This window comes from Mytilus californianus, unplaced genomic scaffold, assembly GCF_021869535.1.
Source record: "Mytilus californianus isolate M0D057914Y unplaced genomic scaffold, xbMytCali1.0.p SCAF_19, whole genome shotgun sequence".
In the NCBI taxonomy this organism is placed as follows: Eukaryota; Metazoa; Mollusca; class Bivalvia; order Mytilida; family Mytilidae; genus Mytilus; species Mytilus californianus.
In genome coordinates this window covers 9,580,506-9,605,643 of record NW_026262667.1, presented here as the reverse complement: position 1 = coordinate 9,605,643, position 25,138 = coordinate 9,580,506, and the positions used below count along the sequence as shown (strand labels likewise).

Below are 25,138 nucleotides of genomic sequence, written 5' to 3'. Positions count from 1 at the left end.
ATGAATAGAAAATGTCGGGTATAATTATGTCACTCGGTCAATCGCGCATTTAAGTTTTTAAAAACGAAATTCGACTTAGGCCTTCATAGTGGAGTGACAATTAAGGAAAACGACATTTAGTTTTAAATTAAAAAAAACTGGCAATTCTGTAGCTTGGAAATAATATTTTTGCAGAGTCAACGTCTTCTATATAAATTTCCCATAATGCAGTCCTTCGCTATCTTCCAAAATCATTTTTTACATGTCTACATGATATTTGAGAACTTAAACCCATCGAAGATTATTGTTTTGCAGTACACAATTATATGGAATGTCATTTTATCACTCTGGAAAAAAGTTTTTTTGTTCGTCCATGTTTCCACTTTTTCATTAGTTTTAGGAGAGCCACTGATGTATACATCAGGAATATCAACAACATATGTCTGATGTTTACCGCCTTTCACTGTTTGTATAACGAACCTTTCTAAATATTTTCCCTTTATAAATTCATAAATTATAGAGAAACCTAGGTTTGAACCCCCTCAGGCAAAGTTGACGTTAGATTTGAATTGTTTCACATTTGTCATTTCGGGGCTTTTTATAATTGCTGACTATGCGGTATGGGTTTTGCTCATTGTTGAAGGCCGTGCGATGACCTATAGTTGTTAACTTCTATGTCATTTGGTGAATGGTGGAAGTCATACCACATCTTTTCATTTTTATAAAGTTGACGTTATATGGAATTTGGCTATTATTTTAGGTCGTTCATTTGGTCATGTAGCTCTTCAATTGTTTCGGTTCGTATACATCTTTGGCTTTCATATATTTGGCTTTGAACGATCCATATGAAGGTAAATCCAGAAAAGCGCTTTAGACGCATGCAATTTTGTTGTTTTAATTTATTGTATGAAGCACATGTTTTAATAGTTTCAAGAATGTGAATGTATTTTGTAACAGAAATTAATATTTCCCTTATAAATAGTGGATGTACAAAATGCTTGTGTCAGTTCAGAGATTGAGCAGTCAATTTCTAAGTGTTCTAATGAAGATCAAACATAAAGACTTCCTCAGAGTACGAGTTAAATGCAAACGAGATGGGGGAGAGATATCCGTGTTCATGTAACTATGCACTGTTGAATTATGAATGAAGTCATTTAGTAAAAGAAAAAAAGAAAATTCATGAAAAGTACACAAGCTACCAACCAATCAAAATCCAGGATAATTATATAAGGTGTAATTACGTAATATGTAATAAGAAAACATCATCTAGAATTTTCCCGTCAGAAACATATGATGAACAGTGTTCCGTCTTATACTTTTTTCCAATAGAAATGACTCACACAAAATGGTAATGATAATCAAGCAGAGAATCGATTATCATAAAACCAATCTCAATGCTAAGAGCAAACTATTTTTAATTTTGATGAAAGAAAGTCGTGATAATTTGTTTTACGTTTCAGATAATGGTATTACATAACATTACTAATGACAAAAAAATAGGCTTCTTCCTGAAATTCTATTTTGAAATAAGAAAAAAAAAACATTAATTATTCGTAACGTCAAATCTTAAAATAACCGCTCTCATTTAGGTCAAACAATGCTAATTTAAAGATCAATCTTATTGAAGAAATACCCCCAAAAAGTAGATAAGACGCATACTTCATTTATTCAAATGTTATACATGTTTTATTACAATAAATTAATTTTGTAACACAACTTGTTTCAGATAAAATATACAACATAATAAAAACACTATTTGACAACAAGAGCCACCCTATAAAGAGTAACCAGAAACTATCAATTGTATATACACACGCAAGTCAACTATTATGAATATAAAATATATATTTGATTTATTAAAATTTCACTGTAGATTTTAGCAGTATAAAACATCATATTTTCATTTGTACACAGACATAGCACCTTTTCAGTATCAGGCATATGTTAAAAGTCTCTTTATAAACAACAACATGATTAAAAATAACTTTATAGATATTTGCAATTACAGGGCAATTTAACAAAACACGTTTTTATCAAAGTATATAGAAAACAGTCTTAATTGTAATCATTTATATTACTGAACTTAGTACTTACTATAAATGACGAGATGGTATTCAATGTTGAATATTGAGTTGTCTCCCTTACAGCTGATAAACGAGGGTATGGATGGGGTTTACAGAATTAAGAATGATGGTCAGATTCTACAGAAAAATGGACCAAAAAAATAAAGAATTGAGCAAAAAGTATAAAAAATATAGAAAAATGACCTGAACAATTAAAGAATACAGAAATGAAGGACCCCCAATCCAGACCATCATAAACAACTTTCAATTCCTGTTCTATACCATAATTAGTGTGAAACTGAAATGGATGAAATTAATACTCGATTCGCACTTGAACTGGATGGGATTTATATAGGTACTGATCAAGCTTGAAATAAACAAGTGTAGATTGTTCCAATGACACATTTATTAATAGATAACCAAAGGTTGTTTTTATGTTTTTGTGTTTAAATCTAATCCGATAGTCCATTAGTGATAAATACAGGCAATAAGCAACGGTCAATAATTAGTTTTATTTATACGTTAAAAACAGCTTTCAACAGCTGTGAATAATACTAATTGAAGACGCAGCACATAGAACAATTTGTCTGGGATTTATTTGAAGTACATCAGTGGTATCTATTTCTAAATCTCCAATGTTGGTCATTTTGACCTAAATAAACAAGATTTAACACACAGAAATGATGTACTTGACTACAAGGAGATGTGTCAAGGAGACAGCAAACACAGTGAAATTAGAAAGTCAACACAGGAACTATGCTATTACAAAAGCCCCGGATAAAGAAAATAAATTCATTCCAACGATCTGACATCAACACTATATTCTAAATAGTCAGACTTAAGACTGGGGACTGTAACATGTTTGTATATCACTCACCCCCATCCTGTAATCTAGTCAGACTTAAGACGGGGGACTGTAAACATGTTGTATATCACTCACCCCCATCCGGTTATCTAGTCAGACTTAAGACGGGGGACAGTAAACATGTTGTATATCACTCACCCCCATCCTGTAATCTAGTCGGACTTAAGACGGGGGACAGTAACATGTTGTATATCACTCACCCACATCCTGTTATCTAGTCAGACTTAAGACGGGGGACTGTAAACATGTTGTATATCACTCACCCCCATCCTGTAATCTAGTAAGACTTAAGACGGGGGACAGTAACATGTTGTATATCACTCACCCCCATCCTGTTATCTAGTAAGACTTAAGACGGGGGACAGTAACATGTTGTATATCACTCATCTCATCCTGTTATCTAGTCAGACTAAAGACGGGGGACAGTAACATGTTGTATATCACTCACCCCCATCCTGTAATCTAGTAAGACTTAAGACGGGGGACAGTAAACATGTTGTATATCACTCACCCCATCCTGTTATCTAGTCAGACTTAAGACGGGGGACTGTAAACATGTTGTATATCACTAACCCCCATCCTGTTATCTACTCAGACTTAAGACTGGGGACAGTAAACATGTTGTATATCACTCACCCCAATCCTGTTATCTAGTCAGGCTTAAGACGGGGGACAGTAACATGTTGTATATTACTCACCCCCATCCTGTTATCTAGTAAGACTTAAGACGGGGGACAGTAACATGTTGTATATCACTTACCCCCATCCTGTTATCTAGTAAGACTTAAGACGGGGGACAGTAACATGTTGTATATCACTCACCCCCATCCTGTTATCTAGTAAGACTTAAGACGGGGGACAGTAACATGTTGTATATCACTCACCCTATCCTGTTATCTAGTCAGGCTTAAGACGGGGGACAGTAACATGTTGTATATTACTCACCCAATCCTGTTATCTAGTAAGACTTAAGACGGGGGACAGTAACATGTTGTATATCACTCATCCCCATCCTGTTATCTAGTCAGACTTAAGACGGATGACAGTAACATGTTGTATATCACTCATCTCATCCTGTTTTCTAGTCAGACTTAAGACTGGGGACTGTAACATGTTGTATATCACTCACCCCATCATGTTATCTAGTCAGACTTAAGTCTGGGAAAAATAACATTTTGTATATCACTAACTCCCATCCTGTTATCTAGTCAAACTTAAGACGGGGATAGTAAACATGTTGTATATCACTCACCCCCATCCTATAATCAAGTCAGACTTAAGACGGGGGACAGTAACATGTTGTATATCACTCACCCCCATCCTGTTATCTAGTCAGACTTAAGACGGGGGACTGTAAACATGTTGTATATCACTAACCCCCATCCTGTTATCTAGTCAGACTTAAGACTGGGGACAGTAAACATGTTGTATATCACTCATCCCATCCTGTTATCTAATATGACTTAAGGCTGGGGACAGTATCATGTTGTATATCACTCACCCCCATCCTGTTATCTAGTAAGACTTGAGACAGGGGACAGTTACATGTTGTATATCACTCATCCCATCCTGTTATCTAGTAAGACTTAATACGGGGGACAGTTACATGTTGTATATCACTCACCCCATCCTGTTATCTAGTAAGACTTAAGACGGGGGACAGTAACATGTTGTATATTACTCACCCCCATCCTGTTATCTAGTAAGACTTAAGACGGGGGACAGTAACATGTTGTATATCACTCATCCCATCCTGTTATCTAAGACTTAAGACGGGGGACAGTAACATGTTGTATTTCACTCACCCCATCCTGTTATCTAGTAAGACTTAAGACGGGGGACAGTAACATGTTGTATATTACTCACCCCCCATCCTGTTATCTAGTCAGACTTAAGACGGGTGACAGTAACATGTTGTATATCACTCACCCCCATCCTGTTATCTAGTAAGACTTAAGACGGGTGACAGTAACATGTTGTATATCACTCACGCCCATCACCCCGATCCTGTTATCTAGTCAGACTTAAGACAGGGGACAGTAACATGTTGTATATCACTCACCCCTATCACCCCCATCCTGTTATCTAGTCAGACCTAAGACGGGGGACAATAACATGTTGTATATCACTCATCCCATCCTGTTATCTAGTCAGACTTAAGACGGGGGACTGTAACATGTTGTATATCACTCATCCCATCCTGTTATCTAGTCAGACTTAAGACGGGGGACAGTAAACATGTGGTTTATCCCTCACCCCATCCTGTTATCTAGTCAGACTTAAGACTGGGGACAGTAGCATGTTGTATATCACTCATCCCATCCTGTTATCTAGTAAGACTTAAGACGGAGGACAGTAACATGTTGTATATCACTCACCCCCATCCTGTTATCTAGTCAGACTTAAGGCGGGGGACAGTAACATGTTGTATATCACTCACCCCCATCCTGTTATCTAGTTTGACACACAAAAAAGAACTTATTTAAAATGTAATACACGCTTGTCAAATCAAACATTTGATGTGCTGACAGTAGATTTAAATAAAGTGTACTTCTATCCTCTACATGATTTGCTTTTTTAGTATGGTCACGTTGTTTATTTTTTTCTGCAGAAAATGAGTTTTTTTACAGGGATTTATTTTTAATTGCATTGTTTTAAGCTGAAATTTTTTTCTGCATATCGGCTTATTTGTTGTACCTTGTACATATAGAACATTGTTACTGTTTTTATCACTTATTCCTCGATATTTAAGACGTTTTATCATGTCGCCAACACTTGATTTGTGTGTTTAGTAAAAATCAGTCATCTCCCTTAATATACTAAAAAGCGTATATTGGAAATAAATATTTTTCTTTGAATTTCAGGTAATATTATGGTTTTGTTTGCAATAGTAAAAAGTGCTAGATTGAGAAGCTTGACCAACTTTTTCCTTGCCAACCTAGCCGTAGCGGATTTCTGGATTGGTGTGTTTTGTGTATTGCCTAACCTGTCAACATTCTTTTCTCAAAAATGGATTTTAGGAAGGGTAAGCTTTCCATTTTTTAGTGCAGTTTAGTATCTAGGCTATGAAAAAGAAAACGAACAGAGTAAGTGAGTCATTTTCATGTTTTGGGAATTTTCGTTGGTGTTAGGGGTTACAGCAGCGGCTAATATTCATAAATCTGATGTCGGAAAAAAAAAATAGGTTAGCAAAATCCGAGAAATTTCAGCATTGAATTAAAAATATATAAAATGGACTAAAGCTTTGTGAATAAAAAAGTACAATTATAATCATTTGTTTAAATTTTATGATTAACTTCAATATTTTTAAGAAAATGTTAGATACTTAGCCCTGAGACTTTCGAACATAGATCTAACATGTTATTTTCATTTTAAGAGTTTTCCTGGCATCGACAAATCCGCAACATCTTATCAAATTATACTTGTAAAGTATACAAACAGACTGATCTACATTTATCTTTATTGAATATGCATTCCTCAATCTAGTATGACCTATACGACATATACATATATATGACGCAAAGATTTTTTCGTCAATTATAAAATCTATATTCTTTATCAATTTCTGGTCAAATTACATATAGGTTATTGTCAATCATTTATTCTAGGCCTTTCGCTATATAAGAAATCTTATTTCCGTATACACTGTAACACAGTTCAAAATCTTTGTACTGTATATCTCAGAGTAATATTTGTTTATCAATATTTGTTTATCAAGAACGTTTTTTCGCTTTCCTGTTTGCAACTCTGTGCAAATGAAAAGTTCTGGTACCTAGAGAAATAACATGTAACGGTCAACACTCTGTTACAGCAAGAATAAATTTTAGAATTAAAGGGTTTCTAATTATTCTAATAGTGATCATGGAATACCAAATCGAATCTACGACTTCTGGTTATTGAAGAGCACATAAACACAAGACCACTGAGGTGGTTCATTACAATCTGGCGATTCCACACTGATGATAATTCTGTTCAAAAATGAAATAAACAGTACTGATTTTCCGGTGACCACTAAATAATAACCTGAAACACGAAGGATCGCTAGATACAGTTTTAACTGCTGGATCCCAATTATTGTCACATTAGCCTATTATGTCTGTTTGGGTTGCTTACCCAATTTTGTAAATATAACGGAACTATAAACAACTGTCATACAAGCGGGAGGTTTAGCTAGCTATAAAACCAGATTTAACCCACCATTTTCTTCGGAAAATGCCTGTACCAAGTCGGGAATAAGGCAGTTGTTTTTCACTTGTTCCGTTGATTGATAGCGTTTGATTTTGTCAAATTTTATTGACTTCCCCTTTTTTTAATTTGCCTTGGAGTTCAGTATTTTTGGGTATAGAATATAGTATCACTTGGTTTTCTACCGTCCAACTGTAAACCCTATGGTAATAAGAAGTCCCCGATTGGCCGTGCGATATAAACATGTAGATATATACAGCCGAATCCGGTTGAGATGAGGACGTTAAATCTGATGCTTCGTGTAGGTAGAGTGCCACGTTCTCTGCACGTGAAAGGAGACTTTTAGGGTCCGTAGGTGGCTTGTTACAATGAAAACTTTCTCTGATCCCTTTCAACATACCCTCATTGTTCAGTTGCTATCGAAATCATCACCCTTCATCAAGGTCAATCCACTTAGTAGAACCTAACCACATCATTTAAATAAAAAGAAAAAAAATCCTCAATGGTCTTATTTAAAACTCAAAAACACAATATTACACGTACTAAACATATTAAATAAGTATTGCACCTATAATGTATACGAGTTTTGTTAATGTACATAATGACGTTACCTTTCACTTATATATATGTATTGTGAAACTGAAATCATAGCTTAAGGTTTTATTTAATCGGGTGTCAAAAGTTCCCAAGCAACCGCATTGTTCATTTCTAGATGTGATTTAAGATATGAAGCCGACTACTAAAATGTAACTGTTTCTTTACGTGGTAATCCTATACTAGTATTTCATGTTTAATTGGATCAATATAGTCATTAAAACTTTGAATTATTCAGCGAGAGGACATCATTTATATAGCGGTACGTGCAGTTATGGTAATGGTAGCTTCTTTTCATTAATCGCAAGAGGATCCTATATATGAAGCATAAAAGCCATATTTCATGGGTTGACACTCACAAAAGCGCTTTAGAAGCACGAAATGTATAAAGTGTCATTTTAATTGACAAAATAATTAAAAGAAAACATGCACATAAAGTTACTGGTGCATGTTTCTTTTTGTGCGGTATTCAACAATTACCTAAACTAATACATAAAGGCCCACGATGTGACATCATGTGAAACAATTCAAATGAAAAAAAACACAACGGCCTAATTTATGACTGACTTGGGACTGGCTTATATATAAAATGACGCGTGGTTAAACAGTCTCCGTGTTGAAGGCCGTACTTTGACCTATAATGGTTTACTTTTACAAATTGTGACTTGGATGGAGAGTTGTCTCATTGGCACTCATACCACATCTTCTTATATCTATATTTTGAACGCTCAACACTGCACGTAACCTGAGATAGTGGTGTAACAGCAAAGCATAAAAACAAACTGTAATAATCAGTTGGAAATGGCTTGACTCATCAGATTAGGACGAAGCACGTGACAAAAACAACTAACATAGACAAAAGACGCAAAGTACCGATCTGAGAGTACTCGCAGTTACTGAAAGCTAGTTCAAAACTAATCTCAACTTATTGATAAATCATGTTCTCCCAGACTAAAGCACACCTCCACCGTATACTAAACATGCATTCTCATTTTTCGTTATCTTTTCTCAACGATAGCAATAGTGAAGATTAAAAGGAAACTTAGAATAACTAAGAAGTACACTTGTATGATATCTTAAAGACTATAATGCAGTCATCAATATCAATGTTAAGCACAGTGGAACCATCTGTTCATTTTCGATAAAATGACACTTATCTTAAAAACTATTTAGGTGGGACGCTCATTAAAGGAAAATCTATTAATGATAAGTGATTTTTTATTTTCCGTTCAAACATGTCAAAGAAACACGTAAAGCTTTACTAATACTTTGTTTCTGATCTATGAACTTACGTTCGCTTTAAAACGGTAGTTCAATAATTTTTATGACTATTTTATTTTTATATAATTTGAATCAATATTTCATCTCTAATTATTGTCACTTCATCACTAAGTAAATTCAACCCAAATACATGTTGTTGAGTATACATAGACATTTCACAAAGGTAAACGTGTTATGAATAGATATAGGGATTATTATATTGTGTTCACATAATGTCAAAGATGCAGGAACATTTCTTTTTTTTCTTCCCATCCAAGTTTTGTGAACCTCCATGCATGCGCAAACACATCGATCGGTTTGTATCGAAAGTTTTTGATATTATAGTATATTAGTCCTATATTGGGACTAAAACGACAGCGTCCTGGAAACACATAATCATTATGTTACAAGAAGTAAACGAAAAAGGGAGCCTTTGACTTAATTCTAGTCTGTGTATACACTGTATACCAAAATATTAAAATTTAGTATAAATTTATGCTGATGCTGTTCTTTTCTGAAAAAAGTCTTATTTTCATATATCGTGTAGTTACTAGTAAAGGCATATTCGCAGACAGATATATTCAGTTGTAAAGTGGATCCTCGAAGTCTCCAAGTGACAATATGCATTCCAAAAAATTATTACTGTCCCTTGTGATAGCTAACAAACTGTAAATACTGTTTTAAATTACCATTTATTTCCACTTATAATATGACAGAAATGTTTCTATTTATTTGTAGGCGATGTGTAAGATATATTATTTTGTCTGGAATATGTCGTACACGGCGTCAATTGTTATTTTGACAGCCATTGCAACGGAAAGATATATCGCCATAAGATTCCCGTTGAGAGCTAGAAGATGTATTACTCAAAAACGGCTGTTTCTGGTACAAGCAATAATATGGATGATAGCAGCAGTATATGGAACGCCATATTTATTCATATTTGACTTATATGAGATGCCTGGAATGGATGGTGAAATAACATATTATTGTTTTCCAGATTATTCGCGTATTAATATGAAAGCACTTGTAACGGCAAATTTCATCATTTGGTATGTCATTCCACTGGCATTAATGTCCTATATGTATTGTAGAATTGGAATATCTCTTTGGAAAGTCAGTAAAACACCACGCACTCCAAAACCTTCGAAACAGATAGAAATGCCAGCTGAAGATTCCTATTATACAACGTCATCATCTGATGGTCAAGGTCGAAAACGTTCTCTTCGAATGCATAAAATGTCGTCTATATGTAATCACAAAGAACAAAAAGATAAATGTCTATACTGTAAACCCCAAAACCAACGTAATTCACTGAAGGAAAGCACAAAACGCTGTTCTTGTGAAAAAGTCGAATCTGAAAGGAGTTCCGCATCCTCATCACAAATGGTTGATATAAACACGAACCACTCCCGTTTTAATTGTAACAATGTCGCATTTGTAGAGTATAAAACCCGAGAGACTAAGAATGTCCCGAAACTTCGTGTTTATTTCAACACAGAACAAACCCGAATGAACAGCATAAGAGCAGTAAGGAGTAGAAGACGCGTAATAAGACTCCTAGTTGCCGTGGTGATATCTTTTACTGTGTGTGTTCTCCCTCATCATATAAGAATTCTCTTGTTATTTTGGAAAGTGCCTATGTATGACCTCGAACGGGTTTTATCTCCCGTTTCATTCCTAATATTATATTTAAATAGTGCATTAAATCCAATTTTATACGCACTATTCTCAGCAAACTTTAGAAAAAGTTTTAAAGAATCATTTCCATGTCGTCGTAGGAGGCGACCATTACCATTCTTCATACCGGATACAAGGAGTGGAAGCTTTTAGTTTTTTTTTGTGTTTTTGTTACTGTCTAACAAACATGTTATCGCGCCTCCACTTCGATGAGAACTAAGTTGTCAAAAGGGATGGTTCCGAGGTATTTGTGAAACATGGACATACATATACTTGATGGAGAGTTGTCTCGTTGGCACTCATACCACATCTTCCTATGTCTATTGTAGATATGTTTTTAATGTTACAACATTGATACGATATTGTAACCTATGATGTTCACTTTTATCCAGTTGACGATTTAATAAAGAATTAGAAAAGAGAAAAGGAAGATGCCACAAGGATATATAAATCATAAGTCGAAGACAAACTGACAATTCCATGGCAAGAAACGACTTATTAGTTTGAATAAGCCTTTGGTATATCATCTTCAACCTGTTTATTAGTGTATGTATCATCAGTCTATATATAGAATGAAGTTTAACGTTAACACGTAGCACATATCTATTTTAATGTCTGTAAACGTTAAACGTTTGCTGTGTCCAGCAGAACATGGTTACAACAATGCGATGTGAACTCTGTGTGGGATGAGGCTCATATTGTAACTCAGTGATATTTAAAATTCTCTCTTTTGAAAACAAAAGTTTTGTAGGATAGAAATTAAAATACGCCCCCTCCGACCACATGTAAGGTATCGCTTGCTTAAAAAATCATTTAAAAAATCAGCTCGCTTGCTCCAATTTTTTTTCATGAAAGTATTTTTCTTTTTTCCAAAGAATGATACAAAAAAAAAAACAATTACTACTAAGATATCTCTATTTAGAAAAGCTAATTCTGTTTCTAATTATTCATTTATCTATTGAAAAACAGGAGGAATGCGATTCTAAATTATTTTGAACTGTTGTAACAGTGGGGAAACATCCAGCCTTTTTCGGGCTCGTTACTAAAGTAACTCCTCAGCTCAAAGACTTTGCTCAACAACGATGGATTTATTATTTAAATATTGTTATAAATGGCTATTGTGATGTAATAAAATGTAATAAATGACTTTATTTGTCCATTAGATTTTTTTTTTGCATTCACCAACAGTAACGTAAGAGAGACTCGAAAGTTACCACAGTGACATTCAAACTCATTAGTCGAAAATAAACTGACAACGCCATGGCTAAAAAAAAAAGAAGACCAACAGACAAAAAACAGTACACAAAAAACACAACATAGAAAACTAAAGACTGAGCAATAGTCATTAATTCCAGAAGTATTTTACAAGTAGGAAGTAATTATGGTCTTGACAAAAATGAAGGTTTTGTAAATAGAAACGTTTAATGAAGAATATATGACTCTGGTAATGAAAGTTAAATCCTTATCAGAAAATGTTGTTTTTCTCTGGTTTATGTCCTCGTCTCGATGACAGATAAGGTAACATTCACAAGGCAAATGACGAACGCAGAAAAATAGCAAATGATGAAAACTTGTATTACCATGATAATGATAGCGCCCTCCGTTTGAAGAACGGTTCAGTAAATACATGTCTCTAAAAATCTTAGCATCGAACCCCAGTAGACAAAGATAACGATAGAAGAACGACAGGTGTTGATTAGTCAAGGGGTAAACCAAATCAAGTCTCGAAAACCGAAGTCCTCCAGTAGAAGACATGTGCATACTTCGTCTAGTGTCAGAAAACACGTACCTAGCAGGAACCAAAGAGATTATCGAAACCCTAGAGAACAATACAAAACGAACGACAGACAAGACAAGACAATTTTTCAAACAGAAGAGAGGACAGGAATCGTACATACAACAAAGTGTATAAGAGAAACAACTTTCACAGGAGTGATGACACTTCGTCCCGCTATGAAACAATGCAAACAGAAAATGCCTATCAAAATTCATGTTGGTACTGCGGTGAGTTTAATCATACCGCCTCTGTATGTAGACATGACAATTATGTACAATGTAATAATTGTTACGAATAAAGCCACAAGGCCAAACATTGTCAATATGAGGATGTAGGCCAGGAAGAGAGTGCCGAAAAGATAGGTTACACTGAGAAAACAGGTGTTCCTAATACGGCATCGTGTAATCGGAAAAAACATAAACACAGTAAGAAAAAGTCGATAGGAATAAAACACGAAATTGTTATAGATTATCTTAATATTTGCAGTATGACATCAAATGTATTTCTTATATATAAATATTCTTATCAGATGAAACTCAAGGCGCCTTTAGAAAAGACAAAAGAGTTAAAGATCATGTTTTCACCCTTTATAGACTCTGCTCTTTAAGAAAAACAAAAAAGAAAAAAAAACTGTTCTAGCTTTCTTAGATCTATCCTCTGCTTTTGATAAAGTCTGGAGAGATGGTCTATTTATCTTCTTTGGCAAAATAATATTCAAAGAAAATGCTGGAAACTATTACGTTCTCTTTAAAAAAATGTTAGTAACAAGGTCATTTTTTGGATATTACGAATCAGACTGGTTTGATCAAAAATTTTGCCTAAAACAAGGATGTATTTTATCTCCTACATTACTTTCTATTCTAATGTCTGATCTTGTCTCAATGATAAAAGAAAAGAATCTCGGTATTAATGTAGCGACAGAAGTTATAAGTAGTCTACTGTTCGAAGACGATATTGTTTTACTAGGGAACACGAAGAAGAATTACAAACCCTGTTGAATGTTGCCAGTGAAATTGTTTCAAAATGGAACCTAAAGTTTAATGCCAAAAAAATCGAAAGTTCTAGTGGTAGGAAAAAGACATATAAACTGGTTTCTAGGGGATGTTTTAGTTGATGAAGTAAACGAATATAAATACTTGGGAATTTATTTCTCAAGAACGTTAAAATTTAATCATCAGAAATACCTAAAGGAAAACTTTGAAAAGAAACTTAACTATATTATTCGGTTTTTAGGAGAACACAGTGATTTTAATCGGTTTAATGTTAGCTGTGCTTTGTGGATTTCGGTTATACGTCCATCCATTGCTCATGCTTGTGGCGTATGGCACCCCAAGCCAAAAATTCGGAAACGAAATGCTAGACAGCTGGCAGTACAAAGTCGCAAAAGTTATAATTAACTCTAAAATGAACTTTCCAAAATGCTCTGTTTTATCTTTTCTATTCGTATGTAAAAGTAACGATAATTATTTATATGATTTTAGTTTAAAAAAAACTATAGGGACACGATTTATTTGTTTTACAGTTTGATTTAGAAGAAATCCCGACATAGCTAGATAATACAATTAATTATCTAATTACTAACACAATTCTATATTAATATTCTTGTAATTGTAATAAAATACATCAAATAACATAATGACAAACCTAATCTTGAATTATATCCAATTTTTTGAAATTTACCTGTGACGCCACTTTTGTGGCGTTGATACAGTCGTGTGACGGACAGTTCGTGGTTTCGTTGTGTTGTTAAGTGTGCTGTCCTAGGTTGTTTTACGTGTTCGTTTTTTTTCTGTGGTTAGCATGTCGAAATGTACTATTGTATTGTTTATTTGTGTATTTCTCTGTCCTGAATGTTCTTGCATTTATTTGTACTGTATTCCTGTCATGTAATGTTGTCATTTTAGTGGTATATTTATCATTGCCAAAAAAGCGCGAGGTTTGGCTAGCCACAAAACCAGGTTCAACCTACCATTTTTTCTTAAAATGTCCTGTACCAAGTCATGAAAATGGCAATTGTTATCTTATAGTTCGTTTCTGTGTGTGTTGCATTGTCGTTTGTTTTTTGTTGCACTTCAGTGTTTCTGTTGTTTCGTTGTTTTCCTCTAATAGTTGATGTGTTTCCATCGGTTTTAGTTTGTAACCCGGATATGTTTTATCTCAATCGATTTATGACTTTTGAACAGCGGTATACTACTGTTGCCTTTATTTATCGGAGTAAGGATAGGAATCTTTAAAAAATTATATGGACCGTCAAAAGATCACATATTTTGCTAGGTTAGATTCTTTACCTGGTACAAGATATTGCAATATGGTTTTTAACGAACTTAAGTTATCTAAAACTGAATATTTTAATCATATTAACGGCATATTCCAGTCACTGGACTAGACCATTATATACATGGAAACGTTAATATAAAAACGGTTAATAATTTTTTGGTATAGAAGCTTGTGATAAGCTTAAGTCCGAAATCCTTGAAAAGCAAAGCCTCGATGATTACCGTTCATTTTACGTTACACAAGCACAACAAACCTATTTATCAAAAGTAGATGATGTTTAGGCCTCTCGTCTCAAGTTTCTGGCGAGAACAAACTGTCTTTCATTGAATGCTGTGTTATTCCGCATGAAATTGAAAGATAGTGATACATGTCAAACATGTTGTATTGAAGAATCTGTTTTGCATGTATTGTTAGAATGCCAGGCATATAATGATATTCGAGAACGTTTCTTTTCTGATTTGCACGATTTCCTTCTCAATGCAGGAAACGGCGTGTTTTTCTCATAGTTGCTTCGCTTTAATAAACTTCAATTAATCATCGGCGACATAGCCTTTTTGTTCGGTGATGATATCGGAAAAAAGGTTGATGAAATGGGCAAACGATATCTGACCTCAGTCATTAAAGCTAGCAATGAGTTGTTGCATGTTAATGTCTTAATTAATTTATATGTATGAAAGTTTGAAAGTGTGCCAAATTTATGTGAATATGTATTTTTAGAAAAAGTCTAAATATATGTGTAATCTTTTAATAATATTCAAGATATCGCACTGCACTTTTACGGTTTCTTATATTCATTTTTATAAATGTTTATTGTCAAAAGTTGGATTTTAAAAGAAATACTTTCACGATTATATTGACATTTTTAATTTTATAATGATGTGATGTTTTACGAAAACTGTATATATTGTATAGTTTGTATGACGCAAACACTAATACCCTGCTGCATGGTGTTTGCCCCCGATGTAAAGGGGTAGTTTCTCAATAAATATATTATATTTGCCTTCGGGTTTATATGATCCGTTCATCCTATTTCGACTCTTCAAAATTCAAGAGTCAATCCTAAATTGAGGTAAATTATATGACCTTCCAAATACCGTTTCGATTCCTAACATCACTGAAGAGATATTAATTGTCGAAATCCGGATATGGTGTACCAATATTTGCACCTTATGTTTGCGGTATACCATCTTTTCCGCAAGTTTATTGTTTTCTGTTTGGTATTAAATCAATAATTAAGATCCATTTTGTTACATCTGGTGATCCGTTTATTTGGCAATCGCGATGGCAGTCAGCAGGGTTTAAGAACATCTGTTGTTCGACCTGCTAGTCAAATGCGTTTTGTTAAAATATATTTTTTCACTTTTTTGGTCTTTTGGAAAATGTTGTTTGTGCTGTATTTAGACCCCTCTACCATTTTATATATAGTTTATAAAATAGATATAAGTATAAAACGATTCTTTCCAAAAGATTACCACTTTATTATATTTTCTAAAATTTATTTAAAACTATTAAAAAGAAGTGTTACATGTTTTTTCTACATATAGTTACAAATCTTCGTATCCTGTAAAAAAAATCCCTAACGTATTGTTCTTAATCAGTATCATCATGATAATGTTTTTAAAAAAAAATAATATCTGAATGACATTCCTATCAAGATATTCTAGGGATTAACTTTAACTACAGTGAAATAAGAAAAATCTTCTTGCACTTGAATTCAAAAAATTTAAAAAAGGAGATCAATGTAAGATACTTTTAGAGTGGAGCAGGATCTCTCTACCCTTCCGGAGCACCACAGATTTGTTTTAGATGTAGCATATTGTTGTTTTATTTGTCTTTTCGTCGTCTTTCCGTGATTTGTGTTTTGACATGGTGTTGTCAGTTTCTTTTCGACTTGTGGGTTTCGAATGTCCATTTGGTAATTAATGCCTTTTCTCAGTGCATATAAAATAAATGTCTTGTGTTTTTGATAGTTTAAGAGACTTTCTACTTGACAAAATGGTTGCAGACAATTTGTGGAAAAGTCTTTCAATGTTTAATTTGATAGATTGATGTTGAACGCTCAGTGCCAATTGTTAATACAATTTCTATGCCCACTTGTATTTCACTTTTGTTTGCAGACCTGTTTATGTATTTGTATGAAGTTAAATATAAAAGTAAAGAGGGCAAATAGGTTAAATGTTTTTAAATCACATCATGATACTTTTCTTTGCAGACCTGTGTCTGTATTTGTATGAATGTTACAGAAAAGGAAAAGAAATAGGTTAAACGTTTTTAAATCAAATCATGTCTCTCAATAAACATTCATCACAACTTGAAGATTGCAAAGCATTGTATCTAATTCACTGAGCACTCTTACCAAGTCTCACCTACTGATCATAAACCATTATCGAAGAAAAATAAAATTAGTTAATACAGAACTATGAAAAACTACGATTTTACCATCCCAAGATTGAGAAAACTCTTTTTTGGTTATACGTTCTTTTATTCTGTATAAGTTTTTGATTTAATGATACATTCGCTTTTTAAGAACTTGTACCAAAAATAATGACTTTGTAATTCCGGCAACAGTTTTGTCCCAGAAAAGTTATGGTTCATCGTTAGACTATGAAAGAGAGGCGAAAGATACCAAGGGGTATTCAAACTCATAAGTCGATGGCAAACTGACAACGTCATTGCATAAAACGACAAACGACCAAAAACCCAAACAGTATACAGTTAAAAAAAACTTAGAAAAACTAAAGACTGAGCAAAACGAACCCTACCAAAACAGAGGGTGTTTTCAGGTGCTCCGGAAAGGTTAGCAATTCCTGATCTACATTTGAGGTCCTTCATTATGGATCATCATCAAGAGCTGGTTAATACAAAGTTAATCTCCCATATGGCTGAAGACAGACATGCTTCCTTTATTTTACTATTCCGACTCCAGATTTGTATCATTTAATAAACCAAACCCATCCTAGATGCAGGTACAAATTATTCCAGACACTAACTTCAAGATCAATAGTACAGATGTAGTATAACGGAGGACTGTTTTCAATAGTCGTATTTTTTTATGATCGCATGTCTTTATGCCCTGTTTGGTAGTCTGCTTTAGAAATAATATTCACACCAAATATAGAAAGTCTCATACTATTAGGTTTTTCAGTTATGAGATCTTTTGTACGTCGAAGACAGAACTAGTTCCACGTGTTTGTCCTGCAGCGGCTATCACAATATTGAGTGCATCCCAGATTTTTGATATAGAATACCAAACATGCAGCAAAAATTATATCACAATTCTTTAATTAGCATGCGTTAAGTACAGACATAGTTCTGGATAACTGTACGTACAACTGGAAGAACACTGGATCTACAATCTGTCGATACCTGTATCCTGGCATTGCACACGGTCATGTTTTTCTCTGACTGTTTATGACGTCTTTACACTAAATCCATTGGATGTTGGATGTGTACGGATAGATAATTTAGTCTTAGATGCATGATTTTTTTTATTAGTTGTTAGTGACTTTGAACTAGCTGTCAGTAACCGCGAGTACTCTCAGATCTGTACTTAGTGTCTTTTTTTTTGTTTGGATGTACAAGTACTCAGCCACGTCCACTTGTATTTGTAGTATTTGTATTTCTATCCATCTGATGAGTTGAGCCTCTTTCAACTGATTTTTATAGTTCGTTATTATGTTGTACTGTTACACCACTGTCCCAGGTTAGGGGGAGGGTTGGGATCCCACTAACATGTTTAACCCCTCCACATTATGTACGTATGTGCCTGCCCCAAGTCAGGAGCCTGTAATTCAGTGGTTGTCGTTTGTTTATGTGTTACATATTTGTTTTTCGTTCATTTTTTGTACATAAATTAGGCCGTTAGTTTTCTCGTTTGAATTAATTTACATTGTCATTTCAGGGCCTTTTAAAGCTGACTGTGCGGTATGGGCTTTGCTCATTGTTGAAGGCCGTACGGTGACCTTTAGTTGTTAATTTCTGTGTCATTTGGTCTCTTGTGGAGAGTTGTCTCATTGGCAATCATACCACATCTTCTTTTTTATATATACATATATGTCGATAATAGGCGAAAACATGCGAATGAATAAAACATATGCAGTTTGAAGGAAATATTTGTTTGCCTTTTGCTGACATGTTACAACAGAATTCGGAACTAACATCGTTAAATAGCCCACATGTTTACTTCAGTATAATAATTCAATTATTGTTATCAAACGTTAATATCGAAAATCAGTGAATCCTGAAAAAGGTTATATTCTTGATGTCCTGTGGACTTCGGAAAATATGACATTTTCTCTGTATACTTCTTTGGCTAGAGGCCATTATTATATATAAGCTAGAAACAAGTAAGAGGATGTGGTATGATTGCCAATGAGACAACTTTCCGCATTGTGGCAGATGGTTATAGTACCCAGATATTTTTTCAGATTATTTAACGATTAATGCTGCTGACTGATATTTTACCGGACAAATTACTGTAAAAAAACTTTACCAAATGAATGATAAATTGTCAAAATTTAGTTAGTGGTCATCTTAGTCACAATTCAGCATTAATGTCTGAAATAACTATGTTTTAAAAAAATCAATTCCTCATCAATGTCTGAACGGAGACCTTATTTAGATTAATTATGGTATAGTTATCATGGTTATCTCGGAAGATAGGAAACACATATCCGTAGCACGAGATGGAAAACTTGAATGGTTTCCATTTCCATTTCTCAGAAATGTTCGTCTTATTAATTATTATCTATAGAAAGAATTCAAATAACGAAATTAGTTAGAGCACAATAATGTCATATAGAAAATAATTGACCTACAATCGGCGAAGATAAAAAATTGGCTCTTAATTGCTAGAAGAGTGCAATTATTTTAGCATAAGGCCGTCGGTTTTCCCGTTTAGATTGATTTGTATTTTGTCATGTCGGTGCCTTGTGAAAACTAAAAAAAAAAACGAAAGTTTCATACTTCTACAATGTGTCATATTTCAAAGAATCCCTCGTGACTTGATTGACTTCTATCCTTTCAAAAAATTGGAAAGATCCTGCACTGTAACGCCTGATCAGAAAATTGTTAAGTGCCTGCAGTCAAATTGAAGATTATTTTAGCAAGGATTAACTCAGCACTCTATATCACTTAACTTATGATTAATCATTATATTTTAAGGGCATACGATACAGTTTTGATCTCACGTTGAATTTTTGACAAAAATTTGATGCAAGCTATTTTCTTACCTGCTCAATTCAAATATGAAATAAAAACTATACCTTCAAGTGCTACTTTTAAAGATAAATGGGGCAATGTTAAACATGAACTCAAAATTTCGGTATCTTGAACATTTCTATCCTTTGGACAGACATATACAAATGAGAAGATGTAATATAATTGCAAATGAAACAACTCTCCACAAGAGTCCAAAAATGACACAGAAATTAACAACTATATGCCTTCAACAATGAGCAAAACCCATACCACATAGTCGGCTATAAAAGGTCCCGAAATGACAACTGTAAAACAATCCAAACAAGAAAACTAACTGCCTAATTTATGTACAAAATAATGAATGAAAAACAAATATGATACACAGAAACAAACAACCACTGAATTACAGGCTCCTGACTTGAGACAGGCACATACAGACTGTTGCGGGGTTTAACATGTTAGCGGACACCCCCTACCCTGGGACAGTGGTGTAGTTTCAAAAGTTAAACACAAGCGGTTTTTTGTAAAACATTTGGAATATCTTCTTTAAATAAGTATGCTCTATATTGATATAACAATCATTTGGATATAGTTCATTTTTATTAAAGTTTCATAATTTCATAATCGAAAAAAGCAGCATTGTTTTGCTGTATATTTATCTGATTTAAAAAAAAATTATCGGTGATTTGTTCATAAATATTGGTACAAATAATCTTCATACATAACAAGCAAAATGTAATTTTTAAAAAGAGGTGTCCATATACTTGTTTTCAAGCTAATTGTTAAATCATTCGAAAAATGCATCTTTTTCCAATATGTCACAGTTTGACGTCTCGAAAAATAACATTTTACGTTAGCAACGTCATTAACTCCCCTGTTACTGTATCGTATGTCCTTGATAAGTCTATGTTGAATGTGTTCATTATATATTTTTTGCATGTCTGTTTAAAAGTTAACTGATGTCGTTGGTTTGTGCTTCTTTAGATTGCTGTCGCCGTCACATATACATAATACTGTATTGGTATTTATATATATTGCTTAAACGGATAATAGAAATCTAATCAAACTGAAAACAAAAATACTGAATCTACTCAAGAGAGAAGAATATAACAGCTCCATTATAATTTTGAAAATGTAGCATCTACCATGTAATTTATTATCGTATTAGTATTTTGTAATTCACTCCCTTTTGCCAAAGCTGTTTTATCGATAAAATCTTCAGAAATAATTACAAAAGACAGCGATTTGTTAACTTGTATTTTACGGAAAGGATGATGACCGACAATGAATAACCTTAAATAATGAAAACACAATACACACTTTCGTTAAAATATATGTTCATTTGTTTACTTTTAAAAAGTTTTAACAAAAAGTAAAATATCAAAAATACCGAACTTCAAGGAACATTCAAAAAGAGGTAAGACCTTAAATTCTGACAAAATCAAATGCTTGACTATATCAACCATCGGAACGAATGAAAAACAATCATTCCTGACTTGGTACATATATTTTCCTCATACAATCGTTGATTTACCCCTTTTTAAACCAAGATAACCCTCCCACTTGAATGACAGTGGTTTTTAGTTCAGTTATATTGACACAATTGGGTGAGCAACATAAACAGACATAATTGGTTTACGAGACAATAATTGGGATCCAGCAGCCACAACTATGTAAACATACAACACAACTGACTCAAAAATTCAAACAATCATCCAAATAAATCTGACAATGACGCCAACAAAGAAAGAGTTTGTGGTTGGTAGTACATACAGTATAGTAAAGCATAATGACCTATTACACTTTTCCGATGAAATATAAATTATCTAAACTATTTATACAAGTGTAAACGAAAATGACAACAACATTATAAAAAAACCTCATGCGTTCGAATTGCAACTCTGGATCCATCCGTGTTAGGAGCCCCCAAAACCAAAATCCCGAAAGCTGGATGCACAAATACTGAGCTACTTCAAGAGCAATATTACTAATAGAAACATATTAGCGCAAAGACAAATAAAAGGAAAACTGTAAAGTAAATAAACAGATACTAAACTTCAGCACATAGGATCTATAACTCAAGATCATCTTGTATTATGTGTGAAGTAGACACTGAATGTTTATATATTATGTCTTGGTACTCTCCGATGAACTATTTGAGAAAAAGTACGAGACGTCCTCTGACAAAATCCTGACTCATTAATTTTTGCTCATACAACGATGACAATAAGTCTGAGTAGAAGCTGCAAGCTCTTTACTACAGTAAAAATTTGAGAAATTATACAACATACGCGGGGGAAGTTGTATCATTACTTTTTAGATAAGTAAAAATTATAATTTCAAAATAGACTCCGGTACTCAGATGATCGCTGTAGTCAAATTTGAGGTAACATATATAAATAAACGTTTGGTTCAATAAATATAAAAATGAAACAGTGTTTTCAGCCTTTTATAACATTATTAAGCTGGTGACAAGATATCAGTATTGATATTTCTTTGAATGAGTCATATTTTTTTTAACGGACTGCAAACTTAACGGGTATTGGTATCTAAACCCTATACACTGGAATCGTAATAGAAAAATTCCTTTGAGACCGTAGTTTAGAAAGCTAACACTGAAAAGGGAGGCGGGAGCTACCAAGAGTACATTGAATATGTATAAGTTGACCAGTTACTGACAACCCCATTACAAACAAACGAAAAGGGAGGCGGGAGCTACCGAGAGTACATTCAATATGTATAAGTTGATCAGTTACTGACAACCCCATTACTAACAAACGAAAAAGGAGGCGGGAGCTACCGAGAGTACATTCAATATGTATAAATAGATCAGTTACTGACAACCCCATTACAAACAAACGAAAAAGGAGGCGGGAACCACCGAGAGTACATTTAATATGTAAAAGTTGATCAGTTACTGACAACCCCATTACAAACAAACGAAAAGGGAGGCGGGAGCTACCGAGAGTACATTCAATATGTATAAGTTGATCAGTTACTGACAACCCCATTACTAACAAACGAGAGAAGACGAAAAAGCTAACACTGAAAAGGGAGGCGGGAGCTACCGAGAGTACATTGAATATGTATAAATAGATCAGTTACTGACAACCCCATTACAAACAAGCGAGAGAAGACGAAAAAGCTTACACTGAAAAGGGAGGCGGGAGCTACCGAGAGTACATTTAATATGTATAGGTTGATCAGTTACTGACAACCCCATTACTAACAAACGAAAAGGGAGGCGGGAGCTACCGAGAGTACATTCAATATGTATAAGTTGATCAGTTACTGACAACCCCATTACAAACAAACGAAAAGGGAGGCGGGAGCTACCGAGAGTACATTCAATATGTATAAGTTGATCAGTTACTGACAACCCCATTACAAACAAACGAAAAGGGAGGCGGGAGCTACCGAGAGTACATTCAATATGTATAGATTATTCAGTTACTGACAACCCCATTACTAACAAACGAAAAAGGAGGCGGGAGCTACAGAGAGTACATTCAATATGTATAAGTTGATCAGTTACTGACAACCCCATTACTAACAAACGAAAAAGGAAGCGGGAGCTACCGAGAGTACATTCAATATGTATAGGTTGATCAGTTTCTGACAACCCCATTACTAACAAACGAAAAAGGAGGCGGGAGCTACCGAGAGTACATTCAATATGTATAAATAGATCAGTTACTGACAACCCCATTACAAACAAACGACAAGGGAGGCGGGAGCTAACGAGAGTACATTTAATATGTATAAGTTGATCAGTTACTGACAACCCAATTACAAACAAACGAAAAAGGAGGCGGGAGCTACCGAGAGTACATTCAATATGTATAAATAGATCAGTTACTGACAACCCCATTACAAACAAACGACAAGGGAGGCGGGAGCTAACGAGAGTACATTTAATATGTATAAGTTGATCAGTTACTGACAACCCCATTACAAATTAACGAAAAGGGAGGCGGGAGCTACCGAGAGTACATTCAATACGTATAAGTTGATCAGTTACTGACAACCCCATTACAAACAAACGAAAAGGGAGGCGGGAACCACCGAGAGTACATTCAATATGTATAAATAGATCAGTTACTGACAACCCCATTACAAACAAACGAGAGAAGACGAAAATGCTAACACTGAAAAGGGAGGCGGGAGCTACCGAGAGTACATTGAATATGTATAAGTTGATCAGTTACTGACAACCCCAATACAAACAAACGAAAAAGGAGGCGGGAGCTACCGAGAGTACATTCAATATGTATAAATAGATCAGTTACTGACAACCCCATTACTAACAAACGAAAAAGGAGGCGGGAGCTACCGAGAGTACATTCAATATGTATAAATAGATCAGTTACTGACAACCCCCATACAAACAAACGAAAAGGGAGGCGGGAACCACCGAGAGTACATTTAATATGTATAAATTGATCAGTTACTGACAACCCCATTACAAACAAACGAAAAGGGAGGCGGGAGCTACCGAGAGTACATTCAATATGTATAGGTTAATCAGTTACTGACAACCCCATTACTAACAAACGAAAAAGGAGGCGGGAGCTACCGAGAGTACATTCAATATGTATAAGTTGATCAGTTACTGACAACCCCATTACAAACAAACGAAAAGGGAGGCGGGAGCTACCGAGAGTACATTCAATATGTATAAGTTGATCAGTTACTGACAACCCCATTACAAACAAACGAAAAGGGAGGCGGGAGCTACAAAGAGTACATTGAATATGTATAAGTTGATCAGTTACTGACAATCCCATTACAATCAAACGAAAAGGGAGGCGGGAGCTACCGAGAGTACATTCAATATGTATAGGTTGATCAGTTACTGACAACCCCATTACTAACAAACGAAAAAGGAGGCGGGAGCTTCCGAGAGTACATTCAATATGTATAAGTTGATCAGTTACTGACAACCCCATTACAAACAAACGAAAAGGGAGGCGGGAGCTACCGAGAGTACATTCAATATGTTTAAGTTGATCAGTTACTGACAACCCCATTACAAACAAACGGGAGAAGACCAAAAGCTAACACTGAACAGGGAGGCGGGAGCTACCAAAAGTACATTGAATATGTATAAGTTGACCAGTAACTGACAACCCCATTACAAACAAACGAAAAGGGAGGCGGGATCTACCAAGAGTACATTGAATATGTATAAGTTGATCAGTTACTGACAACCCCATTACAAACAAACGAAAAGGGGGGAGGGAGCTACCGAGAGTACAT

The 25,138-nt window shown here is 34.5% G+C and overlaps 2 protein-coding genes across 4 annotated transcripts in view; one reads left to right on the top strand and one right to left on the bottom strand.

Moving 5' to 3' along the window:
- The window catches only part of LOC127727247 (40S ribosomal protein S21-like), a 1,096,693-nt gene that overhangs the window by 644,710 nt on the left and 426,845 nt on the right, over positions 1-25,138 (bottom strand). The window lies entirely within an intron of this gene.
- Positions 5,779-11,398, top strand: LOC127727239 (trissin receptor-like). Its single transcript, XM_052234722.1, has 2 exons — positions 5,779-5,932; positions 9,685-11,398. The coding sequence occupies exons 1-2, from the start codon at positions 5,780-5,782 to the stop codon at positions 10,777-10,779; spliced, it is 1,248 nt and encodes a 415-aa protein (XP_052090682.1). The 5' UTR covers position 5,779; the 3' UTR covers positions 10,780-11,398.